The 23,843-nt window shown below is 35.7% G+C and overlaps 1 protein-coding gene across 10 annotated transcripts in view; it reads left to right on the top strand.

Moving 5' to 3' along the window:
* The window catches only part of WAC (WW domain containing adaptor with coiled-coil), an 86,486-nt gene that overhangs the window by 52,204 nt on the left and 10,439 nt on the right, over positions 1–23,843 (top strand). For 8 of the 10 annotated variants that reach the window (XM_059404106.1, XM_059404109.1, XM_059404104.1 and 5 more), the window contains exons 5-10: positions 391–506; positions 955–1,067; positions 5,313–5,621; positions 19,420–19,665; positions 21,088–21,210; positions 22,106–22,254. In XM_059404106.1, coding sequence (XP_059260089.1) covers positions 391–506; positions 955–1,067; positions 5,313–5,621; positions 19,420–19,665; positions 21,088–21,210; positions 22,106–22,254 — 1,056 coding nt within the window. The remainder of the gene's footprint in view (positions 1–390; positions 507–954; positions 1,068–5,312; positions 5,622–19,419; positions 19,666–21,087; positions 21,211–22,105; positions 22,255–23,843) is intronic. The other 2 variants (XM_059404107.1, XM_059404108.1) reach the window with 1 other exon arrangement.

Here is a 23,843-nt window from a genome sequence, read left to right as displayed (position 1 = left end):
CAGTCAGTTGTCTGGGGGTTTTTTAAACCCCTCCTCCCCATTGCCATGTGACTGGATTTCAGCAAATAAAATTATTACAATGGAGAACTTCAGGAATGCTTTTCTGAAGTCAAGATGTTAATTTCACATTTTTCATTTTGTGCCTAATAAATATATATCTTCTGTTTAATTTCATATTTTACAGGATTTTCCACTGTTCTTTTTTAAGGTGTTCATAGACTAAGGTCTCCTAAGATACATACAAAGATAATTACATTCTAGATCTGGGTGTTATTATTTAATGGTCTTTTCCCTTATGTGTGCTTTGAAAACCATTGACCTTCTTGATGTTTCATATCAAGTGATTAAATAGTACTAATATTTTCTAATTTTTAAAAATGTATTTTTAAGCCTTATGATTCTGCAGATGACTGGTCTGAGCATATTAGCTCTTCTGGGAAAAAATACTACTACAATTGTCGAACAGAAGTTTCACAGTGGGAAAAACCAAAAGAGTGGCTTGAAAGGTATTTGCTCTTACTCATTAAAAAATATTTCTTACTCTTGATTTTACAGCTTAACATCTTAGAACATTCTGAGTTTAGATTTCTTAACAGCGAAACTCGTCATTAATTGTACCGGTTTTCTGTAATTACTTTTTACTTAAAAAACAAACAAAAACTTGACAGTTAAGCACCTGTCTATAAGGACCTTGTAAACCATCAACATATTTGAGATTTTAGGTCAGCCTATACTTACTGCATCTTCCTTATAATTTGTAGTAGAAATCTTCATAATTCTTAAAGTATAATAATATGTATCCTTCATATATGTAGGATTAATACTTGATATTATGGCTGTGTTCAGTTCTTTTATTTTCCATATACCATTTTATTGAGCATTTAACCAGAAAGTTACATGTAAACTCATTGTACTTGATGTAATTTTTATGGGTTTACCTATGTTTATTTTTAGAGAACAGAGACAAAAAGAAGCAAACAAGATGGCAGTTAATAGCTTCCCAAAAGATAGGGATTACAGAAGGGAGGTGATGCAGGCAACAGCCACTAGTGGGTTTGCCAGTGGAAGTAAGTATTAATTTTTTTCTTTGAGACAACATGATGTTTGATTCACTCCTGTAGTTCATATATTTGTATCTATATTCATAGATGTTTACATATGTAAAGTAAAATAATAGAAACAGGTTTCTTTTATGTTGGATACGTCTTCCTAACCTTTACCATTTTGTTTCCTGAAAAGGAAAAGGGTGCACAGAGGAATAGTACACATAGTATTCATCACTACTCAAAATGGCTATAATGCAGGTGGATTGGTAGAAAATAAAATTTCTACCAAAATTGTGGACTTTTTAAAAACAGGAGTTGTTTGGTTTATTTCCCCCCCTTTTCCTGAATTGTGTTCTATTAAACTGGACAGAGAAATCCCTTCCAGAACGCACTGAATCTTTCAGTCTAATAATTGAATTATAGTCACATACAGATAGTGACATCAGAGTGTCTGTTGGTGTTTTACGTTTATCAGTGAGAAACTTTTTTTATCATGATCATAGATCTAGATAACGTTTCCATGCTGCGGGCATACCTTAATGGTTTTTGAGGTCAGATTTTGTTTGAGTGGGCCACAATGAGTAACATATATTTATTTCTTAATTCAAATTAAATTTGTATGTGAAGTTTTACTAAGCGTATTCTATTACCCATGACTTCCCTTGCCTAGAATAGAATTTAATTGCCACCGTAGAATTCTTAGGCTCTTCATCAGATGTTGGAACATTGAGAAGAATTTTTAAAAAGATGCGTTCAGGGAATTTATGGAATTAGGCATTTGAATCTTCCTCCTATAACTTAAGTAGGGGATGTATTTGGTCTCAGCAGGGGATACTGATTCTTTGACAGAAAAAACTCCCAAGATGAAACAGATCATAAATTAACACAGTTCTTCAGCACTGAATGTTTACGATATATTCCTTGGAATATTTAATTTTTTATATTAGTGAAATTGTGCTTAATTCTTAGAAAACAATGACTTAAAGTACTGAAGTGAAGAAAGTAAAACTATTGTATTTTGAGACAGAAGACTTGGGTTCTAGTTCCATTTTACTTAATATTTTAAGTAATTGTGATTTCTGGCAAACAGTCAGAAATGAGGTAAAGATTTTCCGCTCCAGGTAAAAAAAAATAGCACCCAGCTTGTGGTCCTCCTGAACAAACTGCAGAGGGATATTAGGGGGTATGGAGGAGTGGCAAATGGATGTAAAACTAATCACTTGGGTATTGAGCCATGCCTCTAATTTAGTGGGTGATGGTTCCCAGAGAGAAAAAAAGAAGAGCATAGTGTGTCTCCTTTATTCTTTCCAAAATATCCTATCATTTAAGTCTCTTCTCCTTTGAGGTAGAGTAAATGAAGGAAGTAATTAAAGATCTGATGGAAATATTGATGGAAATGAAAATAGTATTTTTTTGTCTTTTTGCTAAACCATCTTTAAGGAAATAAAATCAGAGATGGGTTTTTAAGTAAATTGTGTGCATATCTTTTTCTTTCAAAAATGAAGGTGTTCCTTTTCCTTTTTCTTTATAATTTCAAAAGTGAGTCACGTTTGTTACTAAAAAATAAGAGGAAACTTCCTAAATTCCATGAGCCAGGAGCATTTGGGGAGATACACTTTTTCCTGTGTATATATAAATCTGTATAAAATGTATGTATGTGTTTTACATCAAAAATGGGATTATATGTTATTGTCTTTAACCTTTTCTTTTCAGTAGTATTTCAAGGAAATGTTTCTCTATCAGTATAGAAATCCATATGTGTTAGATTGCGTGGCTTTCCTTTTTTTGTTGTTAAATGTGCCCTCATTTATAAATGATCCTCTATTCCTGGATACTTGAGTGGTTTCCAACCTTTTCCTACTGTCAGCAGTACTAGGATTTCTATCTTTGCCCACTTACTACTCCTTAGCCAAATTCCTAGAAGTGCAAGTGACAAATCAGTAGGTCTGTGTGTGTTGAACTACAGTCATGTGTCTCACTTTTTCAGTTTTAAGTAATACTTAAGAAAAATCTTAGCTATATTTCCTTTTATTTTTCCTTAATTGGTCAACTGAGTTAAATACTTACTAAACACTTAAGCATGGTAGTAATGAAGTCATTAAGCCATTTAAGTGCTTAGCCTTTTCTATCCAAAAAGTGTTGGCAGAGTTTTCCATGTGTCCAATACATCATATTGGGTAAGACCTAAAGCTTTGTAGTTTGTAACTGCCAATAAAAGGTGTGTGGGTGGGTAGGGGGGTGTTGCTGAAAGATTTTATATGTAAAGAGGTAAACGTAGAAAAGTTATTTTTTGCTCTATAGAAAATAATGTTACCCAGAACTTGACATCGAAAACTTTATGGGTAAAATTTTTGGTTTGGTATTACTGCTACTAGATTATTTTCACGATCTTTAATTTGTGCCTCATAGAATGATTGTTCTGTGCTTAAAGAAGGGTTTCTCAACAGTAGCACTAATGACATTTTGCTTTAGGTGGTGCTGTGTTGAGGGTTGCCATCCTGTGACATAGGATGTAGAGGTCCAAACCTGGCCTCTACATGTTAGAGGCCAATAGCACCCCTCCCCTCTCCTAATCATGACAACCAAAAATGTCTCCAGACATTTGCTAAATGTCTTTATTGTGGGGGGTGTGCAGGTAGAGTCACTGCATTAACTGTTGTCGTCTAGAGTTGTGAATCATGGAAAGCTGTTGCAGCTACAGCTTCCTTAGTTCCTGTAATGCAGCTGCCATTTTTCTCCCCCAGAGCTTACAAGTGTTTGAAATAGTATCAGCTTTAATTTTTATCTGAGTACACTTGATATTCTTTGACTCTAGTCATACACAACTGAGAGGGATTTTTTGTGGTGTGCAGGGAGTAAAAGTTTTTGGTAGTCAGGGGACAGGATTTGTGGCAGTTGGGCCTGGTATGGTATTATTTCTGTTTTATCGATCCCTAAAAGTTTGTGTTGTAGCAGTATTCTTTTCAGGAAGAACTTGTAGAATATAAGTTTCTTGTGCATGCAAATGGTTAGTTTACCGAAGAGTTAATATCATGCAACAGATGTTTGTATTCTGTGATAGTTCGATCTATTTGTTCATTTTTTTCCTGTTGTTAGTATATGTGCAATTTATAATACTGAATTTCATTTATTAAGTCAGAAGACTTGTGTTTTTATATAACAAGTTTTTTGGCGGTATCCAGTACATTTTGTTTAGTATAACGTGGGAGCTGTGCACTGAAGGCTTTGGACTTGTAGTTTAAGCATAGTTCCTTCTTTGTGCTGTCTTGGTCTCTAGACTCGGAGGAACCATGAAATTGTGGAAAAAACTTAAAATACTCAACAGGGAGGGCATCCTTTGGTAATACTATTATTACGTATGTGCTTTTGAATCTTAAGATGTTTCTCTACTTGAAAGTTGTCTAATTTTTAGTTAATGATTAGATTATTACAGTTTTGGCTAGAGATTTTGATAAATACAAATTTTATCATGATTACTGAAATTTTCCTTATACTCTTTTTGGAAGCAGAAATACTTGAGGTTTAAATATTTCTCTGTGACTTTAAATTGGAAGAGGATGTTTTTAATGTAAATGGTAATAGCAAGTAGATTTTTTGACTGTGCTGCCAGATAGGCTTTCTGTTTTCAGCTAGCATTTTCTGTAACTTGAGGTTACAACTAACTGATAATTGTTAGCATTATCAAAAATATGAACTGTTTTACTTACACAGTTCATCATAAATTTCAGCCATCCCAAAATGAGGTCATATAAGCCCCAGCACAAACTACTTTCAGTTAGCTACTTGAGTATTATGAGAAATCAGGCTAGTAAAGCTAATACTCCTTTGCAGTTGAACCACTGTGGATAATTCAGTTATTGGAATCCATGGTCCATATTTTGTAAGAATGGACCATTTCCTTTTGATATTTTTAAAATACTTGGAAAAATTTTAATTTGAGTAAAATGTTACAGCTCCGTATATTGATGTATTTTTTCATTGTTTTGTTTGAACTGTGGTGTGGTTCTAAAGAATCCTCCTAAATCAGTAGCCCATTTGAAATCTGAGTATAGATTACTTTGAGTTGAACTAAAAATCCTCTTTCAGTATTTGGATATTTCTGTGCTGGTGGTGAAACTGCAGGTACTAACTGGGCTTGCAGTTTTATAACAAGATACAAATATGTTGCTAAATTAGCTGATGTTAAAGACAGGATTCTAACGTAATCTTTTTTCTTCCCCCCCTTCTGTCATTCCAACATCTCTTTTTTCGAACTGTGAACTAAAGTGGAAGACAAGCATTCCAGTGATGCCAGTAGTTTGCTCCCACAGAATATTTTGTCTCAAACAAGCAGACACAATGACAGAGACTACAGACTGCCAAGAGCAGAGACTCACAGTAGTTCTACGCCAGTACAGCACCCCATCAAACCAGTGGTTCATCCAACTGCTACCCCAAGCACTCTTCCTTCTAGTCCATTTACGCTACAGTCTGATCACCAGCCAAAGAAATCATTTGATGCTAATGGAGCATCTACTTTATCAAAACTGCCTACACCCACATCTTCTGTCCCTGCACAGAAAACAGAAAGAAAAGGTATGCCATTATTACCAGATGCTGCACGTTGAACTATAGTTTTTGAGTTTTTGATTATATTACATTATCTCCATTAGCTTGAATAAGACTCTTAATTATAAATTCTCTTTAAAAGTCTTTCAGAATGTTACTGCTTAGATTTAGGCCCTAGAGTTAGCCATATTTAGATTTTTTTCTTAATTTTTAATTATGAAGCCTTAGAACTGTTTTTTGCCTTTGACACTTTGAAGTCAGGTGCTTAATTTATAACAGTAATGGCTTAACTAACTCAAAAGACTGTCCCTTCATATTTGTATAAAGTAATTTTTAGTTTTTGTGGTAATTACCATGATGGTTTAGTTTAGATATTGTCTCAATTTTCTGTTAATTAAAATTTGATATGAATAGAGACATTTTAAACTTATCTCTGCATAACGTGCAACTTTTGGTTTCAGTTTGTGAATTAAGAAAACTGTATCCTAGGCTACAAGATAGAGTCTTAATGTCTGAATTAGAATTTAAGTCTGAAGAGAAGTTAACTTCGTAACTCAAAACTGTGTTTATCCAGCTCAGTGCTGATAACTGTAGCTTGTTAAAAGAGAGAAAAATAGTGGCCAAACTGCTTTATGAGGTGACACATAACAGCAGCAGACTGATGAAATAAGTATATTTGCATAGACCACTCCCGTTCCAAACTTAACACATTATAATGTGTTTTAAGAAATAAAGGGGGAAAAATTGAGGAAGTTAAAAGGCAGTAAGTAAATAAATTATGGGCAGACCCATTAACAGACTAATTAGCAGATTAGCATCAGTAAACATTGAGAAACTTTTTTAAATGTCCTGTGGGTTTAGGAGATGCTATAGGGATCTAATGAGTCTTTAAGCTTTTAATCTGTTGTCTGATTTCATTATTTCACATTGATTTAATTTGCTGACAAAGGGTTCTCATAATCTATTCTCATAGATTTCTTCTGCTTCTCTTTTTCTTTTATGCATTTTATTTGAATATCTTCTGTAGTCCTCATTACATACTAAGCTACATACTTTCATCTATAGTGCTTAAATACCTTATAAACAGGTTGTTCCAAATGTTGTCACATTCCCCTAAGATCCTATTTACCCTGATGCAGAATTAGTATTGTAAAGAGAAGTCTTGAGAGATGAAATGTAAATTAATGCAGCAGTTGTTAGTGTGATAGTACTTTCCAAAGGATGCTAATGGTTCTTCAACTCTTAAAATTTTGATTATTTGGTCACAGAAATTTATTTATCTATCTATCTATCTATCTATTTATTTATTTTTTAAAGATTGTGTTTATTTTGACAGAGATCACAAGAAGGCAGAGAGGGAGGCAGAGAGTGGGAGGGGGTGAAGCAGGCTCCCTGCTGAGTAGAGAGCCTGATGTGAGGCTCGATCCCAAGACCCTGGGATCATGACCAGAGCCAAAGGCAGAGGCTTTAACCCACTGAGCCACCCAGGCGCCCCCAGAAATTTATTTTAAAATCCTGGTCAGTTAATTAAAAAAAAATCAGATGGCCTTTAAAAAGTCTTTATCTCATTTCATCTCTTGTTGACTTAACTCTTAGCTTTACCTCCTTTTTAAAATTCTTTTCCTTGGCTAGGATATTGCTAGCCTTCTTTCCTATTTCTCTTCTTGCCCCTTAAATACCAGTATTGTTCAGCCTTTTACTGTGTTTTGTTCTTTTTTTTCCTGGCTCAGCATGTTCTCTCACTGGGCAGTCTTGTCTACAAAAGTGACTCCCAGATCTATCTTTCTTCCTCTATATATATTTTTAAAGATTTTATTTATTTGACAGATATCACAAGTGGGCAGAGAGGCAGGCAGAGAGAGAGGAGGAAGCAGGCTCCCTGCTGAGCAGAGAGCCTGATGTGGGGCTCCATCTCAGGACCCTGAGATCACGACCTGAGCCGAAGGCAGAGGCTTCAACCCACTGAGCCACCCAGGCGTCCGCAGATCCTTATTTCTAACTCTTAACATGTATCTGCTTCCTTTCGGTAGGCATTTGTTAGGTCCCAAATTCCTCCCTTTCCCCACAACTTATTCTCAGGTTCTCAGTACAGAACTACACTATCCTCCCAACTCTTGTTTTTCAACATTTGTCCCTCCTTATCAACAAATCTTGGATTCTGCCTTCTCTATCTTAATGTGTATATATCCTTTCTCTGGTTATTGTCATTACCATTATTGAAACTCAGGGCCTCTCTCTTGAAATAACCTGATACTTGCTCTGCTTCCTTCTACCCAGACTATTAAGTTACAGTGGCATCATTATAAAATACATGTTGGGGGGCGCCTGGGTGGCTCGGTGGGTTGGGCCGCTGCCTTCGGCTCGGGTCATGGTCTCAGAGTCCTGGGATCGAGTCCCGCATCGGGCTCTCTGCTCAGCGGAGAGCCTGCTTCCCTCTCTCTCTCTGCCTGCCTCTCCATCTACTTGTGTCAAATAAATAAATGGAATCTTTAAAAAAAAAAAAATAATACATGTTGGGTTGTGTTTTTTCCCTTTTAATAGTTTTCAATTATCCACAGGATAAAGTCCATACATACTTCTTAGTAAGATTATAGCAAGTACTTAACAGTCTGGTTGTGGCCTTTCTGACTAGTTTGATCTTCAGCATTCCAATCTCACATTCCTTATAATTCATCTTTGCAAACCTGTACATTTCTTTGGGCATGTTGTATTCGTTCTTGTTTTGAGCCTTTGCTCAAAAGGACATGTTCTTTCTTTTATTCTGTTGAACTCAGTACTCTTTATTTAAGAGCCAGCCCTAATGTCCTTGGGTTCTCATTGTCATTTAACCTCTCTTACATTGGTTTGTTAGAGCACTTACCAAATATAATTTTAGTTCATTTAATTAAACTGCTTACAGTTAGGTGTTAATTACATGTTGAACTTTGTTCGCTTTCTACCTTCTCCCTCCATTCTTCAAATCTGTTCCTGATAGACTTTTTAAATACTATTAAAAATTAACTATATACCAGGCTTGGTGCTAAGTATATACTATACATTTTATAGTTTATTTCTTAAAATAACATTGTAAGAGATGGTGGTGTATCTCTTAGATAAGAGCCTGAACATTGCCACTGTTAGATGGTAGAGGCAGCTTCTCCAGAATTCATGTTCTCGCCATAAAACTGTAGATAATGAAGACATAAATCTATATTAATTTGGACTCCCAGAAATTCAGAATTTCTAACAGATGAGTCATTTTTAGTTCTACGAAGTATGTTTGTTAATCCCAAACTTTATCTAAAACTTCTGTATATAATAATTTTAAACAGGAAAAGACTGTATTACCTTGCAGTTGACTATTGAAATAGGAAAAATTGGTATAGTCTTTCTGAGTACTCCTTATATATCAATGAAGGCAATATTACTTTTTTAAATAAATTGTATAACAATTCAGATCTTTCAGATTGTTTACCAATTAGTCTACATTTATGAAGTGTCCATTAATTTGAAATGTGTTTTTTTCCCTCAGTGGAGGCATTCATGTTATTCAAGTTAAGCTTCCTATTGACTCTTCTCATCAATACAGTGATTTCCTTGTTTGATTTTTCCTTAACAGCTAATTTATATTAAAATGTTGATGGTTAGGTAAGATCAGACCCTTCAGACTTTTGGTTGAAAGTGCCAGTAGTATATAGCTAAGCTCTATCTGGGGCTGTTAGTGGTAGGATGCTAAAATAATATGGGAGCAAGATCTTTGTCATTGTGTACCATCGCTCTGTCCCTAGTTGTTGACAGAATAACAAGTAGTCAGTAAGTACTTGTTGTAGGTGGGTAAATAACTGAAAGAATGGTAATAAGTGTGTTAAGGGGTTGGGGAAGTACCTGCAGAGGTCATGGTTTTAAAAATGTATTTGGAGAAAAAGAAAAGTATTAACATTTGTGGTGAAACTAATTAAAGGATACCAGCAGTAGATTTAGATCTGTTTAATAAGCCAGTGTGCCTTAAAAGAAAAAGAACCTGAGATAAATTCAGTCTGTGCTTGCTAGAAGAGAGTGTATAGAATTTGAAGCTCTGGTTTGGTAGGGAACAATCCTGGTGTTAGGTAGGGTGAAATGAGATCAGGTATCTTTTAGATCTTTATTTATTGTTAGGGTAACATTTGTACATCTATTGGCAAGGTTACTCTGTTGGACAACCAACCATGAAACAAAGTAATAGGGACAGTGATGTGCTTAAAAACCTAAAACATGGTTTTTTTTTTTTTATCAGTTGGCATCCTGTTAACCATTTTTTTTTCCCCCGCCCCAAAGACTGATTTAGAGAGCAAGAGAGGAGGAGTATGAGGGAGAGGGAGAGAGAGAGACGGAATCTCTAGAAGACTTCGCACATAGCTCAGAGCCTGATGAGGGGCTTAATCTCATGACCCTGAGATCATGACCTGAGCTGAAACCAGGAGTCAAGAAGCTAAACTATCTGAGCCATCCAGGTGTATCTGCCTCCCCCTTTTCTTCCATTAACCATTCTAAATTATTAGTACTCTGCCCCTCCCCCCCAGATTCATGAAATGACAAATAAGCAAGAGACCATCACTTTGGCCAATTAACTGTCAAGAGTCAAAAGAGTTTGATGACCTTAATTAGCAAGTGTCTTATTTAGTAATTTAGAATTATGATTTATTAGCATAGATAAACTTGAAAAGTAAAGCAGAATAACTAAAGAAGCAAACCTATTCAGTGATTTATGCTAATCTTCTGAGGGCTAACCTGTATCTTAAATATTTGAGTGGTTACATAGTTCCACCCTCAACCTAATGGGAGGGGGGAATTAGTCAGTCATTAGCATGAGGTGTGAGTTAATCACTTGGAAGAAGCTTACCTTTTATGTTTTGATAGTATCTGTAGATTTGAATGAACTTGAGGACTTACATACGCATTCAGGCAGTAGCCTTTTACAGCCAGTCTAGAAGGTCATTAACTAGGTTTAGTGGGCCACGTTCAGCCCTCCTTCCGTTGCTTTGCTTTATAGTAATTTCTATGATTACTAACTATTCATGAAAATTAGGAAAATTGGCCACAGAGTTAGTCATTCGCATTTTGTTGAATAACCAAATACCTTCATGGAAGAATTTAGTCTGTTTTAGTAAGTTTAAAATAAAATTATGTTAGTCGACCTAATGGCACTTTGAACAATGAGACAGGGGAAATAGCTATGATGAAAAAATATTAGAAAATACTGTTTATAATTTGAGGGGCAGGGGAGGGCTTTTGAAATCAAGACCTAAATGTATTTGCCTTTTAAAAAAATGTTGATAGATTTGAATACATAAGACATTTAAAACTTTGACAGAGATAAGGTTTGAAAGACACATCTCAAATTGGTAGAACATAACTTGTAACATACATAACAGTATGTTAAGGGTACGTTAAGAATACATCAGAACGATAGGAAAAAGACAGTACAGTAGAAAAATGAGCAACAGATACAAATAAGCAGTTATGGAAGAGGAATTTAAGGTTGTCAGCCTTAGTTTACAGCTACAAAAATTAACTAAAAAATGGATCAAAGACCTAAACTTAGCAGCTAAAACTATAAAACTCTCAGAAGAAAACAGGTGAAAATGTTTATGACATTGGATTGGGTTGTGATTTCATAGATGTGACACAAAAAGCACAGGTAACAAAGGAAAAAATAGATGAACTGGACCATCAGAATTCAAAAACTGTAGCAGAGCACTCTAGAGGGAAAAGGCAATCCACCAAGTGATAGGAAATAAGCTGTGAATCCTTATCTATTAAGGGATGATATCCATATATATGAAATCCTATAACTGAACAATTAAATGAAACCACCTAGTTAAAAAATGGCCAAAGGACTTGAAAGACATTTTCTCTAAGGCCTGGCAGTAAACACATGAAAAGGGTTAAATCATCAGGGAAGGCAAATCAAAACTAAGTAAAACAACGGTTCACCCGCTTGGGATGATTATTAGAAAAATAGCAATGAAAATAAGTGTTTTTGAGGATGTTAGAACTCTAGTACATTGCTTGTAGGAGTGCAAAATGGTGCAGCTCTTACGGAATACAGTTTAGCAGTTCCTCAAATACAAACAGAATTGCTGTTCTTTGCCTAGGTGTATAACCAAAAGAAAGGGAATCAAACAGGTGTTAATAAAACTGATGTTTGTACCGGTGTTATTTACAATAGCCCAGTGGTGGAAACCGTCCCAAGTGTCCATCACCTGATAGAGAGTAAATAAATAAAACGTGTTAGACAGACATGTAATATTACTCCGCCTTAAAAAGGAATTAGATTCTCACACATGCTACTGCAACATAGTGAACCTTGAAGACCTTAGTGTAAGTGAGCCAGACAAATCACAAAGATGTGATTACACTTAATATGCAGTACTTAGAATGGGCAGATTAATAGAGGCAGAAAGAATAGTAGCTACTAGGGCGTGGGATGATGAGGAGCCCTTCTTTAATTGGTTATAGAATTTCTGTTTGGAGAGATAGAAAAAATTTGAGATAGATGGTGGTGAAATATTTGTACGATAATGTATAAATATTCAATGCCCTGAATTGTAAACTGGGAAGTAGTTAAAATGATAAGTTTTATGACATGTATCAGAGCAAAGGGAAAAAAACTTTCAACAGAAATATTATCAGTGTATACTGGAAATTAATATTAAAATAAGATTTTTCTCCCGTAAGATTAGTGACTTACCAGTTGAATATGGGGAAGCACAGTTGGTGGGAGTAAGTTGGTTAGTTAATAAAATCTGTTAATAAAATTGGTTAATGAAATCTGTTAAAAAGTTGCAAAATACGTTTATCCTTTATAGGTATTACCATAAAGATTTCCTCGGTTGAACAAAAAGTAGGTTGTAGAAATACATCTTAATGTATTTTACATCAGCACCATACTTAAATACCTTTGTAAATGCATAGTAAAGGTTCTGGGTGGATATATGATTTAATGTATTCATGAATTAGCAGATTAAAAGTAAATGAAAGTCACATTATATACCAGGTGCTTTCACCTTATTACAGTTAATAATAAGGTGCTACCTTATTACAGTTTTTTCCTACATTGAAGTACTTCCTTTGTAATTTCTCCATATCCTAATCGTCCGTGTAACAGGACTACTACTAAATAGAACAAAACAGACTGCCCTTGTTGTGTCAGTGGTTTGAGCTTTGTTCACATGTCTCTGAGTATTACAGCAACTGTCTAAGCATCAGAGGAAATTATGATTAGAAATGCAATATGGTGGGGCACCTGGGTGGCTCAGTGGGTTGAGCCACTGCCTTCGGCTCAGGTCATGATCTCAGGGTCCTGGGATCGAGTCCCACGTCGGGTCTCTGCTCAGCGGGAGCCTGCTTCTTCCTCTCTCTCTGCCTGCCTCTCTGCCTACTTGTGATCTCTCTCTGTCAAATAAATAAATAAAATTCTTAAAAAAAAAAAAAAGAAATGCAGTATGGTACTTGTTTACTCTTTTAAGTTCAGTGTCTTTTATTTCTTTTTTTTAATCTTACTGTAGATCTAAAAGGAATTATTTGGCATACCAGAAAAATGTAGGTCAGAAATAGATTTTGACTTTGGTTTATACTCTTAGATACTTTGAATGGTGCCTAGAGTTAGAAGAGGTAAATATTACTTTCAACCTTAAAGAGTCAGGGTATGGTATATTAACAGATTTCTATTTGATTTATATGTGAAGTTTAGTCTTTGGTATTTTATGCCCCCTACTGGTAAGCATTGGAAATGTGAATGAATAATTCTATTTACAGGCATAAAGGGACAGTTTTGTTAAAGCATTTATTTAAAAAATCAGAGGATAGCATATTTTAAAGCTCATATGAAAGAGTTGGTTAGAGGTCTGTAAGTCTTAGAAATGTCAGATGGGAAAGTGACTTAGTTTAAGTTTAAAAAGGTTAGGGAAGAGACAAAAAATGCTCAAAGGAAGCTAGTTTTTTTTTTTTTTTAATACTTGGGAAAGTATTCATTTAAGGAATGAGAATGGAGGATGGTATTCTTTAAAAGTGGAAGAGCCTATAGATATGGTTTGTAATACTACATTTATTACCTTATATATATTTAATTCTGCTTTAACTGTTTTCAAAGGTCCAAGTTTTTATTTTTTAATATTTAGTTTTGATACAAATTTGTATAAGTACGTTTAGTATGTTAGCCTGCTTTTTTTTTTTTTTTTTTTTTTTTTTTTTTTTTTTTATAGATTTTATTTATTTATTTGTAAGAGAGAGTGAGAGCGAGCACAGGCAGACAGAGTGGAAGGCAGAGTCAGAGGGAGAAGCAGGCTCCCTGCGGAGCAAGGAGCCCGATGTGGGACTCGATCCCAGGACGCTGGGACCATGACCTGAGCCGAAGGCAGCTGCTTAACCAACTGAGCCACCCAGGCGTCCCGTTAGCCTGCTTTCTTAATGGATTCCAGATTAAGAGGTTTCAGATAAATAGAATTGTTAATTAAAATTAAACATACAGAAAAGTTTATTTGATGACTGTTTTTTTTTAATTATTTTTATTCCACATAGTTCTGTTTCCTTTCTGTGTTTTTTAAAAAAAGAATAGAGGTTTAGTATTTTGCAAGATTATTTAAAGTAAGCCTACATCAATCAAATTTATCTCTAAGACTATATACATTTATCTTTATGAAAGTAGCATAAAGTAAGCTGTTAATTGTCTGTTTTGTCAGTTATTTATGGATGGAGACCGTAGGCTTTCCTCCCCATTATCATAAGTTCTAAACCTACAGGTTAAGAGGGAGAGCACGTGTACATGACCCTGGGCCTTTATTGCAGAGTTGGGCACCCATTCAACAAGTACATGTTGATGCCGTCTTGGTGCCAAATCCTGTTTTTTACCAGGGGTACAGAGGGAGATAACAACAGAATCCCTCTCCTGAAGAAATTCAAGTTCTAATAGAAGGGGAAGATAAACTATATAATAGAAGATGCTGGACAGTGTAGTACACCTGTGTTAAGGCACGCAGAACACAGAGGAGAGGTACCCAACCAATACCTTTCTTTTGTTTTATATATATATGTATTTTTAAAAATTTGATTTATTCATTTGACAGAGAGATACAGTGAGAGAGGGAACACAAGCAGGGCTAGTGGGAGAGGGAGAAGTAGGCTTCCTGCTGAGCCAGAGCCTGGATCCCAGGACCCTGGGATCATGACCTGAGCCAAAGGCAGATGCTTAACAACTGAGCCACCCAGGCGCCCCCTTTTGTAATATTGTAATAGTAAAACTAACACTGCCGATTAGCATTTTATATTCATATTCTTAAACTCCATATGTTGTTCTCAATTACACATGTAGATTGAGGTAAGTAATAGGTAAAATGTTTAACATGTAACATGCTTTGGAAGGGCATTTGTATGGATGTGTCTTCTAGGGGAGTGGAGCCATTATTTAAAATAGTGTGGAAGTTCTGTGAAGAATCTAAAAAACAAAACAAAACCAAGCTTGCAGAGCCCAGATTGGTGGTGCCTGGGGCAAAATGAGTGAATGAAGTCAGAAGGTACAGACTTCAGTTAAAAAATAAAGCATGCAATGTGATGTCCAGTCTGGCAACTATGTGGTTAATAATTCTGTTGCATATTCGAAAGTTCTCATCTCAAGAAGTTCTCATCACAAGAAAAAAATTGCGTTGACTATGTTGGGTGATTTTTTCACTGTATATACAGCTAACAGTGCTGAACACCTGAAACTCATTATAGTATTGTATGTCAGTTATACCTCAATAAGAAAATAGTGTGCTGAAGACCCCCCTTGGAAAAATGATATCGCACTTTCCTGTCTTGGAGCTTATCATTAATTTCACTCACTCCTGTATGTTTGTGCTATGCTGCTTTATTTTGGTTTTGTTTCCTTTGGTTTTTAAAGTTAAAAGCAACCTTGGAAACTCTCTAATCTGTTTTTCAGAAATCAGTTAAGGGCATATAGGTATCTGTTGTTTTGTTTCGTTTATAGATGATTCTGATACACATTATTTTGAAAACTAATAATCACAATCAGACCTTTTAATAGAAAAATTCTGGCATTTAGATAAAGATGTTACCTGTTAAGAGTCTCATAGGTAGTATGTAGTATCAGCTGGTTTCCTACTAGTCATCAGTGATCATCTCTCAGAAAACCTCAAAGGAAATTTCTCCTGAGAGTGAATAAACTAGGAGTTAAGGATACTTAGTATTTGTTACTTTATTTCTTTATGGTGATAAGTATTTTCTATTGGATATTTCCTTTTCTTGGTTTGGAGGGCAACATTAAAGAGTTCTTAAGCTCTGCTAATTTTTGAAATCTGTGGGTAGATTTAGCAGCATCAAAGTACATTTGAAAACTGTTACACCTTCTCCCAACTCCTGTCATTAAAAACAGAAGAAAGCCACAATAAAGATAAAAAGAGTAATGATCATTTCAATGGTATGTAAGTACTAATTTGATTGTTCATGCAGAAAGTAAAAATACAGAACTACTTTCATTTTTTAAATTTTATTTATTTATTTGACAGAGATCGCAGGTAGGCAGAGAGGCAGACATAGAGTGGGAGGGGGTGAAGCACACTTCCTGCTGAGCAGAGAGCCCAATGCGGCGCTCGGAGCCTAGGACCCTGATCATGACCTGAGCCGAAGGCAGAGGCTTAACCATCTGAGCCACCCAGGCACCTAAGAACTTCTTTCAGTTTAAACATTAATTAAGAATGCCCCTAAGCTGTATATCCCCTAAGCTGACCCTTAAGGAATATGATCCTGGAGAAAACTCCTACTGTCATCTGTAATTACCCCATAAAATGCAATAATTGACAGGTTCACCTAGGGAAAATCTTAACGTCATTCAAGTTTCGGTATACTTCTCTCTGAATCCAGGACAGCAAAGTTGAACATACCAGAGGTCTGCCAGAGTGAATAATCTACCTTTGAAATGCATGATTTACAAAAATTAAAATGTTTTAGACTTTATGAGTTTTGATAGTAGTTGATAAACATAGCCATGAAATATATTTTAAAGCAGTTGTGAGGTCCATACTTGAGAGAGCTGTTGACCCTAGTTCTTTGATTAGTGGTGGTATAAAAAGGCTGATAGAGGAGTCCCTCTCTAGTAAGTTTGCTAGTAATTCCCAGCTTTGTGGGGATGTGAAGATTAATGAATGTTTAGTTCTTAGAATTGGAAATGAGGATTTATAGTTATTAGGTAGCAGTGTAATACTCCAATGCAGTGTTCCTGGAACTTTCATACATAATAATGGCAGTTTTAATTCAGGTTATATAATGTATATTTGAACTTGAAAATCTTCAAGAAATGGTTGCATATGGGAAATTAAAGATACTTCAGCAAATCTTCATACTTAGTCTTTGGGCCAGTATTGTAAGAATATATATAAACATCTTGAATAGTTGAGTCTTCATGTTTTTACCCAGAGGTTCTCTGTTTCCATGTTTCCAGCTTTTTTTTTTTTCCCCATTAAAGTTACTATATTAGTAAAATTCCATGGTATGAAAATAGTTAAGTGTTCATCTTTCTATTGGTGGACATTTAGTTTGTTCATAGTTTTGTGTTAAAATCAAAACAAGCAGGGTTACCTGGGTTGCTCAGTGGGTTAAGTCTCTGCCTTTAGCTCAGGTCATGATCTCAGGGTCCTGGGATTGTGCTCAGCATCAGGCTATCTGCTCAGCAGGGAGCTTGCTTCCTCTCTGCCTGCCTCTCAGCGTATTTGTGATCTCTCTCTCTCTCTCTCAAGTAAATCTTTAAAAAAATAGAAAAACAATCTGAGGGTTTTGAAGGGGCGGGGGGTGGGAGGTTGGGGGAACCAGGTGGATGGGTATTAGGGCACGTATTGCATGGATCACTGGGTGTGGTGCAAAAACAATGAATACTGTTATGCTGAAAAAAAATAAAGTAAAAAAATAAGCATACTATTATAAAAATTGTTGAATGTTTCTCCCAATTTATATACATTATAGTTTCACTATGGGGAAATACTGGGTCATCGAGTGTTTGCATCTCCTAATTTCTTAGTTAATGCCAACTTACTTTGCTGTGTGGGTCTATCAATTTAGTCTCCACCAGAAATGTTAAGTTCCTGTTACACCTTTCTAATTTTTGCTGTTGTCAGAATTTAAAAATTTCTCTCACTCTGGTGAGCATAAAAGGATATCCTCTTGATTTAAATTTGCATTTTCCTGATTATCAGTGAAGTTGATCATCATCTTTGATTTTTTTTTTTTTAAGATTTTATTTATTTGAGAGAGAGCAAGAAAGAGAGCATGAGAAGGGGAAGGGTCAGAGGAAGGGGGGCAGAGTCCTGCCGAGCAGGGAGCCCAATATGGCACTCGATCCTGGGACTCCAGGATCATGACCTGAGCCAAAGGCAGTTGCTTAACCAACTGAGCCACCCAGGCGCCCCATCTTCTGTGATTTAAAAACCATTCAGGTTTCTTCTATGAAATGTCTTTATTTCATGCCCCCCCCTTTTTGTTTTTCTACGGGTACGTTGTCTTTTCTGATTGATAGGAGTTCCTTAAGAGTACTTTGATGGTCAGTGATGTGAATGTGAGGTTTGCTTTTTGTGAATTTCCTGTGTACCTTCCTGTTTTCATCTCCTAGTTGTAAAGATTTCTGAACATAGGTGTAGAAGTTAAATCTACATTAAATTGGTTTTGTTTTAAATGTAAGTTTTTATACTGACAAGACACATTTTACTAGCTGTGGTCTTTTTCTTCATGAGTTTCATGACTGTACTAGCCCTTACCTTTTTCAAGTAAGTTAATAGAATCAGTTTGTCACATGCTGCCAGAACTGTGGCTGAGGTTTTGACCACAATTGTGTTGACTCTGTATACATAATTTGCAGTGACAGGTTTCAAATAATGTTAATTTTCCATGCATGTTTTACACTTTTTTTGTTGTTGTTGTTTATTTTTAAATACTGAATATAGAGTATCATGGGTGGGGTTGCTATTTAAAAAGGATCCTATTTAGTGCCAATAATTTTTAAACGCTACAGATAGAGCTTAGGTGCTTTATATTTTTAATTACCAAAGGAAAGTATGTAACCTGGAAACTCAGTTTTTGGTTTTGTGGGGTTTTTTTTTTTTTAAAGATTTTATTTATTTATTTGTTAGAGTGCCCCCAGGCTGAGGGAGAGGGAGAAAGAGGCTCCCCACTGAGCTGGGAGCTGGATGTGGGACTCCACCCTGGAAACCTTGGGTCATGACCTGAGCCAAAGGCCACAGCTTAACCAACTGAGCCACCCAGGTGTCCCTGGAAGCTCAGTTGTTTATAAAAAATACTGAAAGAGTCTCATTCATCTGATCCCCTTAGCGCATTTTTGGAGGTGCTTATGATAGGGGCAGTCCTGATTTGTTTTCAGACCTTTGTTATGTTTAGAAGGGTTGTTATTATGATTATAAACATTTTCATCTTAAATGAAGTCCTGAGAACTGTATTGTCCCTTTATCATAATAGAAACTTACTTGAATGTGTAGTTAATACATAACTGGGTTTGAAACAGAGCAAGGTACTTTTAGAATCAGACACAAATACGGTTGAATCACTGCTTTACCAGGTTTTGTGATATCAAGCAAATTACTTATTCTTTCTTTTTCAAGAGACCTTTCTCACCTATGAAATTGGGATATAAAAATGTCTGCTTCATTATTCTAATCAGATATTTACTGAGCCCCGCTCTGTGCTACCTTGCAAAGATTAAATGAGGTTACTTGAGTTAGTTGTTTGGCATATGAAAGTTGCTTTTTTGATGTTCTAGTTTCCTCTATTCAAGTAATTTTTTCAGCCTTGTTATCTCCTTTTTACTTAGAGTCTACACCAGGAGACAAATCTGTATCACATTCTTGCACAACTCCTTCCACATCTTCTGCCTCTGGACTGAATCCCACATCTGCACCTCCAACATCTGCTTCAGCAATCCCTGTTTCTCCTGTTCCACAGTCACCAATACCTCCATTACTTCAGGACCCAAACCTTCTTAGACAGCTGCTGCCTGCTTTGCAAGCCACACTGCAACTTAATAATTCTAATGTGGACATATCCAAAATAAATGAAGGTAAATTTTTACAGTAACAAATTTTTAAATTCATTTGCATTGTGTAGAATTCTGTGATTAGTGAAATCCCCAGTTTAGGAATGATCTTTGTTTCATTTTGAAATTCACATTTGAGCTTAATTCTTTTGAGTTTATATCCTCCATTGTTTAAAGCCTTCGGTTTTGTAATTGAGTTAGCGATATATGGATTTTTCTGTATTTTTTAAGACTTGCTATGTACCTGGTGTACCTGGTAGTTACTGGAGATAAGCTGTTGTGTCTGCCTAATGTTTATGGTAAATTTTTTTTTAAGTTAAAACAAAGAGCATTTCCCAAAGCTGATACAAAAACACTTGAGTTCTAGCACATTTCAAGAAAAACCTCTGGTATATGGATAAATAATTATTTGGAATATTAAAAATAGGGTGACTACTAAAAGTGGGAATTCAGGTAGTTCCTTCTTAAAATACTTGAAAAAAAATTTGAGATGGGAGGTAATGGATAACATTTTCCTGGTTAATTGTTAATTCCAACTTTGCTTTTCATTATGCTACTAAATTACTTAACCTAGATTCAAAGAAGTCTGAGTAAAAGTGGATATAGTTTTAATTCACAAACTAAATAGTCCTAAGATCATTGCAAAGTTTTCTGTTTAGAATAGTCAATTTTGACTTGTGTACATTGTCACATAATGTATTTATCAGTAGTAGTCAGTGGTTAAGTTCTTCCTTTATCTTAAAAATGGAGCTATTTCAGGTATTGGTCAATAACTTTGCTTTTATTGTACTTTTCTGCATTTTGATTTTATTCTTTTTAGATAACTATGCCCTTCTCCTGTTTGATAGGTATATGTCTTACTAGGGAAAGTGGGGCTTTTAAACAGTTTGAAGAAGTCATAACATGAAAAAATTTCAATAATAAAAGATCTTGTACTCTAAAAATCCATGATGTTCTTAAATTACCTAGCTTTTTAATGTCTGTTTTTAAAAGATTGTTGGAGAGGGTGTTGGTAGGGTTTGAATGGTTAGCTTGTCTAATAAAGCATTTGCATGAAATAGCTACATTTGTAACTTACCTTTTGTAATATGAAGTTACATGTAATGCCATATTATATGTAAGTGTAATATATACATATTACATATGTAATATGTAAATGCCATATTAGCTATCAGTGAATAGGTTTCTGGTATAATCAGAAGTTCCAGTGAGCACTTAAAATTTTAGTGCAAAGGAAACCACTGTTTTTCCATGCTACAAACCATTAAGCTTTTTTCCTCTGCCTCAGATCATTTATCTCTAGACCCATTTTATTTTCTAGATTCCTGTTTTGAGAGTTCCAGTTTGAAACACGGCAGTTTTCTCTGGGGTTGCTTTAAGTTTTTGAGTCGTTACTAATGCCTTAATATGCCTCTGTTTTTATTTTAATTTAAGATATGTTTTTAGTTCTTACAGCAGCTGTGACACAAGCCTCATTGCAGTCCATAATTCATAAGTTTCTTACTGCTGGACCGTCTGCTTTCAACATAACTTCTTTGATTTCTCAAGCTGCTCAGCTCTCTACACAAGGTATTCATTTTCTTAGGTATCACTGGAATTGTATATTGATTTGGAGGGGGATTCATAGCATATTTTTCTTAGTCTTCGAAGAGATTAGCTGTAATGATTTGATGTTTGATTTTTTTTTTACACTAGTATATACAGTATTTTTATTTTTTGAGATGAGGCGAGCATTGACATTTATCTTGCAGTATTGCCATCAAATCTGTAATACATCCTTAAATCAGAGTTTGTCAATGAAATATTTTACCTCAAAGGTGAATGTAAACTGGTATGTCCTCAATCTTTGTGAAACATTGAATATATTTTAAGAGTTGGAAGTTTGGTTCATGTTTGATGTTCGATGGTTTTTGACCAGAGGATACAGAAATGCTTAAGTCCTTACTTGAATGAGCTATTTCTCTTTTCTGTGAAAGCATCCAATGGAAAGAGACATACATAGGAACAAAGGAGAAATGAAAGGTTCACTTTGACTTGTCCCCCAGCCCCAATTCAGAAAATTGATAAACTGAGCCAGGAATACTTATTTTAAAATTGAAATATAGTAGTGAAAAAGACTTATAACCCTCAGGGTTAGCCTCATGAGGCAGGAGATACAGGCCTAAATGTAAATTAAGAAAGACATAAGAATAGTGAGGATGCCTTCCATATGAGAATAGGTTCAGGCTTACTTTCTTGCTTCAACCTAAGAAGGCAGTTGGGAGAGGCACTCACTGGGTGTCCTTGGTTCTGATCCACAGCTCATTTTACTTCGTGTGGGCCCAGTGAGTACTTTCAGACTTTCTCAGATAAGTGAGTGTTCTCTTTTGGGGTTCAGGTGGCATGTGGAGAGATGGAAAGACCTCTGCACATGTATTACAGAAGTTTGGGTTTATTTAAAATTAATTGCTTCACTTTTTCACAGCCCAGCCATCTAATCAGTCTCCAATGTCTTTAACTTCTGATGCGTCATCCCCAAGATCGTATGTGTCTCCAAGAATAAGCACACCTCAGACTAACACAGTCCCAATCAAACCTTTGATTAGTACTCCTCCTGTTTCATCACAGCCAAAGGTATGTTGCCTTTGAGGGAAATTTGGAAAAGAAAGCACTCACTTTTGGAAAAAACAAGCTTAATGTTTTAGAATCTGTCGTGTAGAAAAAGCCCTCTTGAAGAATGTAGTGGTGGAGTGAATGATGGGTGAGAATAGAGACAGGTTAGAGTCTCAGTAAATTGAGGGGCTAGAGGAGGGGAATTGCACCTTTATTACTATTTTTTATTACTATTATTTTATTTTATTACTATTTTATTACTATTATTACTCAAGATTGTATTTGTTTGAGAGAGAGAGAGAATGAGCACAGTGGGTGGGTGGTAGAGGGACGAGCAGACTCCTCACTAAGCGAGGAGCCCAACGTGGGGCTTGATCCCAGAACCCTGAGATCATGACCTGAGCTGAAGTCAGATTGTTATCTGACTGAGCCACCCAGGTGTCCCCATCACCTGTGCTTTTACATGCTGATTGTTTTCTCTTCCTGACTTTGGGATTTGTGACATGGAGAGTGAAATAAGAAGAGTATACTATTAGCTCTAAAGGATAGGAGAGAACAGGTTTTCTCGTGGCTTTTCCTCCCATACTTTTATTTTAGAAAGGAGTCCATTTCTGTGCTAAGAGCTTTATATGTGTTATTTTTAACTTCCTATAATGAGAATCAACTACTGTTTGCTTCATTTATTAGATAAGAAAATGAAGCCTTCAGTTAAATCTGGGTTTTGTGGTGGAGTCAGAATTTGAGGCCTTGGTCTTACCTGAACACAGAACCCATTTTACTCAGCTGTACTACCTGTGTTTATCCAGGCAAGGTCTTTCATGGATGACTCCCCAGAGCACAGTTAAAAATTGTTGGTCTTTTCTGACTGGACTAGAAACAGGACCTTAACAATGCTACACTAAGATTTTGTATTACATCATTTAGTCTTGTACCTCCCACTTATGCTCATTCTTGGCTTTACAGTCCTACTGTACCAGCAAAACATTAAAAGATTTGGAAGTTGGCATATGCAAGTTGCAATTGTCGTCTTCTTAATTGTAAATTTAGGAAATCTAAAAGAGGGCTATTTTAATTCTTCATGCCAAAGATCCCCCCCCCCAAGCCCCAAGGTTTTATTTTTAAGCAGTCTACTCAGTGTGAGGCTCGAACTCATTGTGGGTAGTAGATTTGAATGCTCTACCTAGGCCAGCCAGGCGTCTCGCCAAAAATTTTATATTGCAATCAAATCAGAAACAGAAGCCTAAAAATAAAAATGCATTGAAACATGACTTGAAAGTGTTTGTAGGCACGGTTTAAGGCCTTCCTTTTGGCTTGTCCCTTTCCTGTTTATTTATCTAAGTACGTTTTAGGGTCAGTCTGGACTGAATTTTTTAATTCTGTGTTAAAAGTATTAGTTTAGGGTGCCTGGGTGGCTCAGTGGGTTAAACCTCTGCTTTCAGCTCAGGTCATGATCCCAGGGTCTTAGGCTCGCTGCTCAGCAGGGAGCCTGCTTCCCCCCTCTCTACCTGCCTCTGCCTACTTGTGATCTCTCAAATAAATAAAATCTTTTCAAATTTTTTTTTAATTTAATTTTTTATTTTTTATAAACATATATTTTTATCCCCAGTGGT

The sequence above is a fragment of the Mustela nigripes genome, chromosome 6 (assembly GCF_022355385.1).
Source record: "Mustela nigripes isolate SB6536 chromosome 6, MUSNIG.SB6536, whole genome shotgun sequence".
NCBI classification, from domain to species: domain Eukaryota; kingdom Metazoa; phylum Chordata; class Mammalia; order Carnivora; family Mustelidae; genus Mustela; species Mustela nigripes.
Note: the sequence above shows the minus strand (reverse complement) of the source record. Positions and strands in the feature narration are given on the sequence as shown.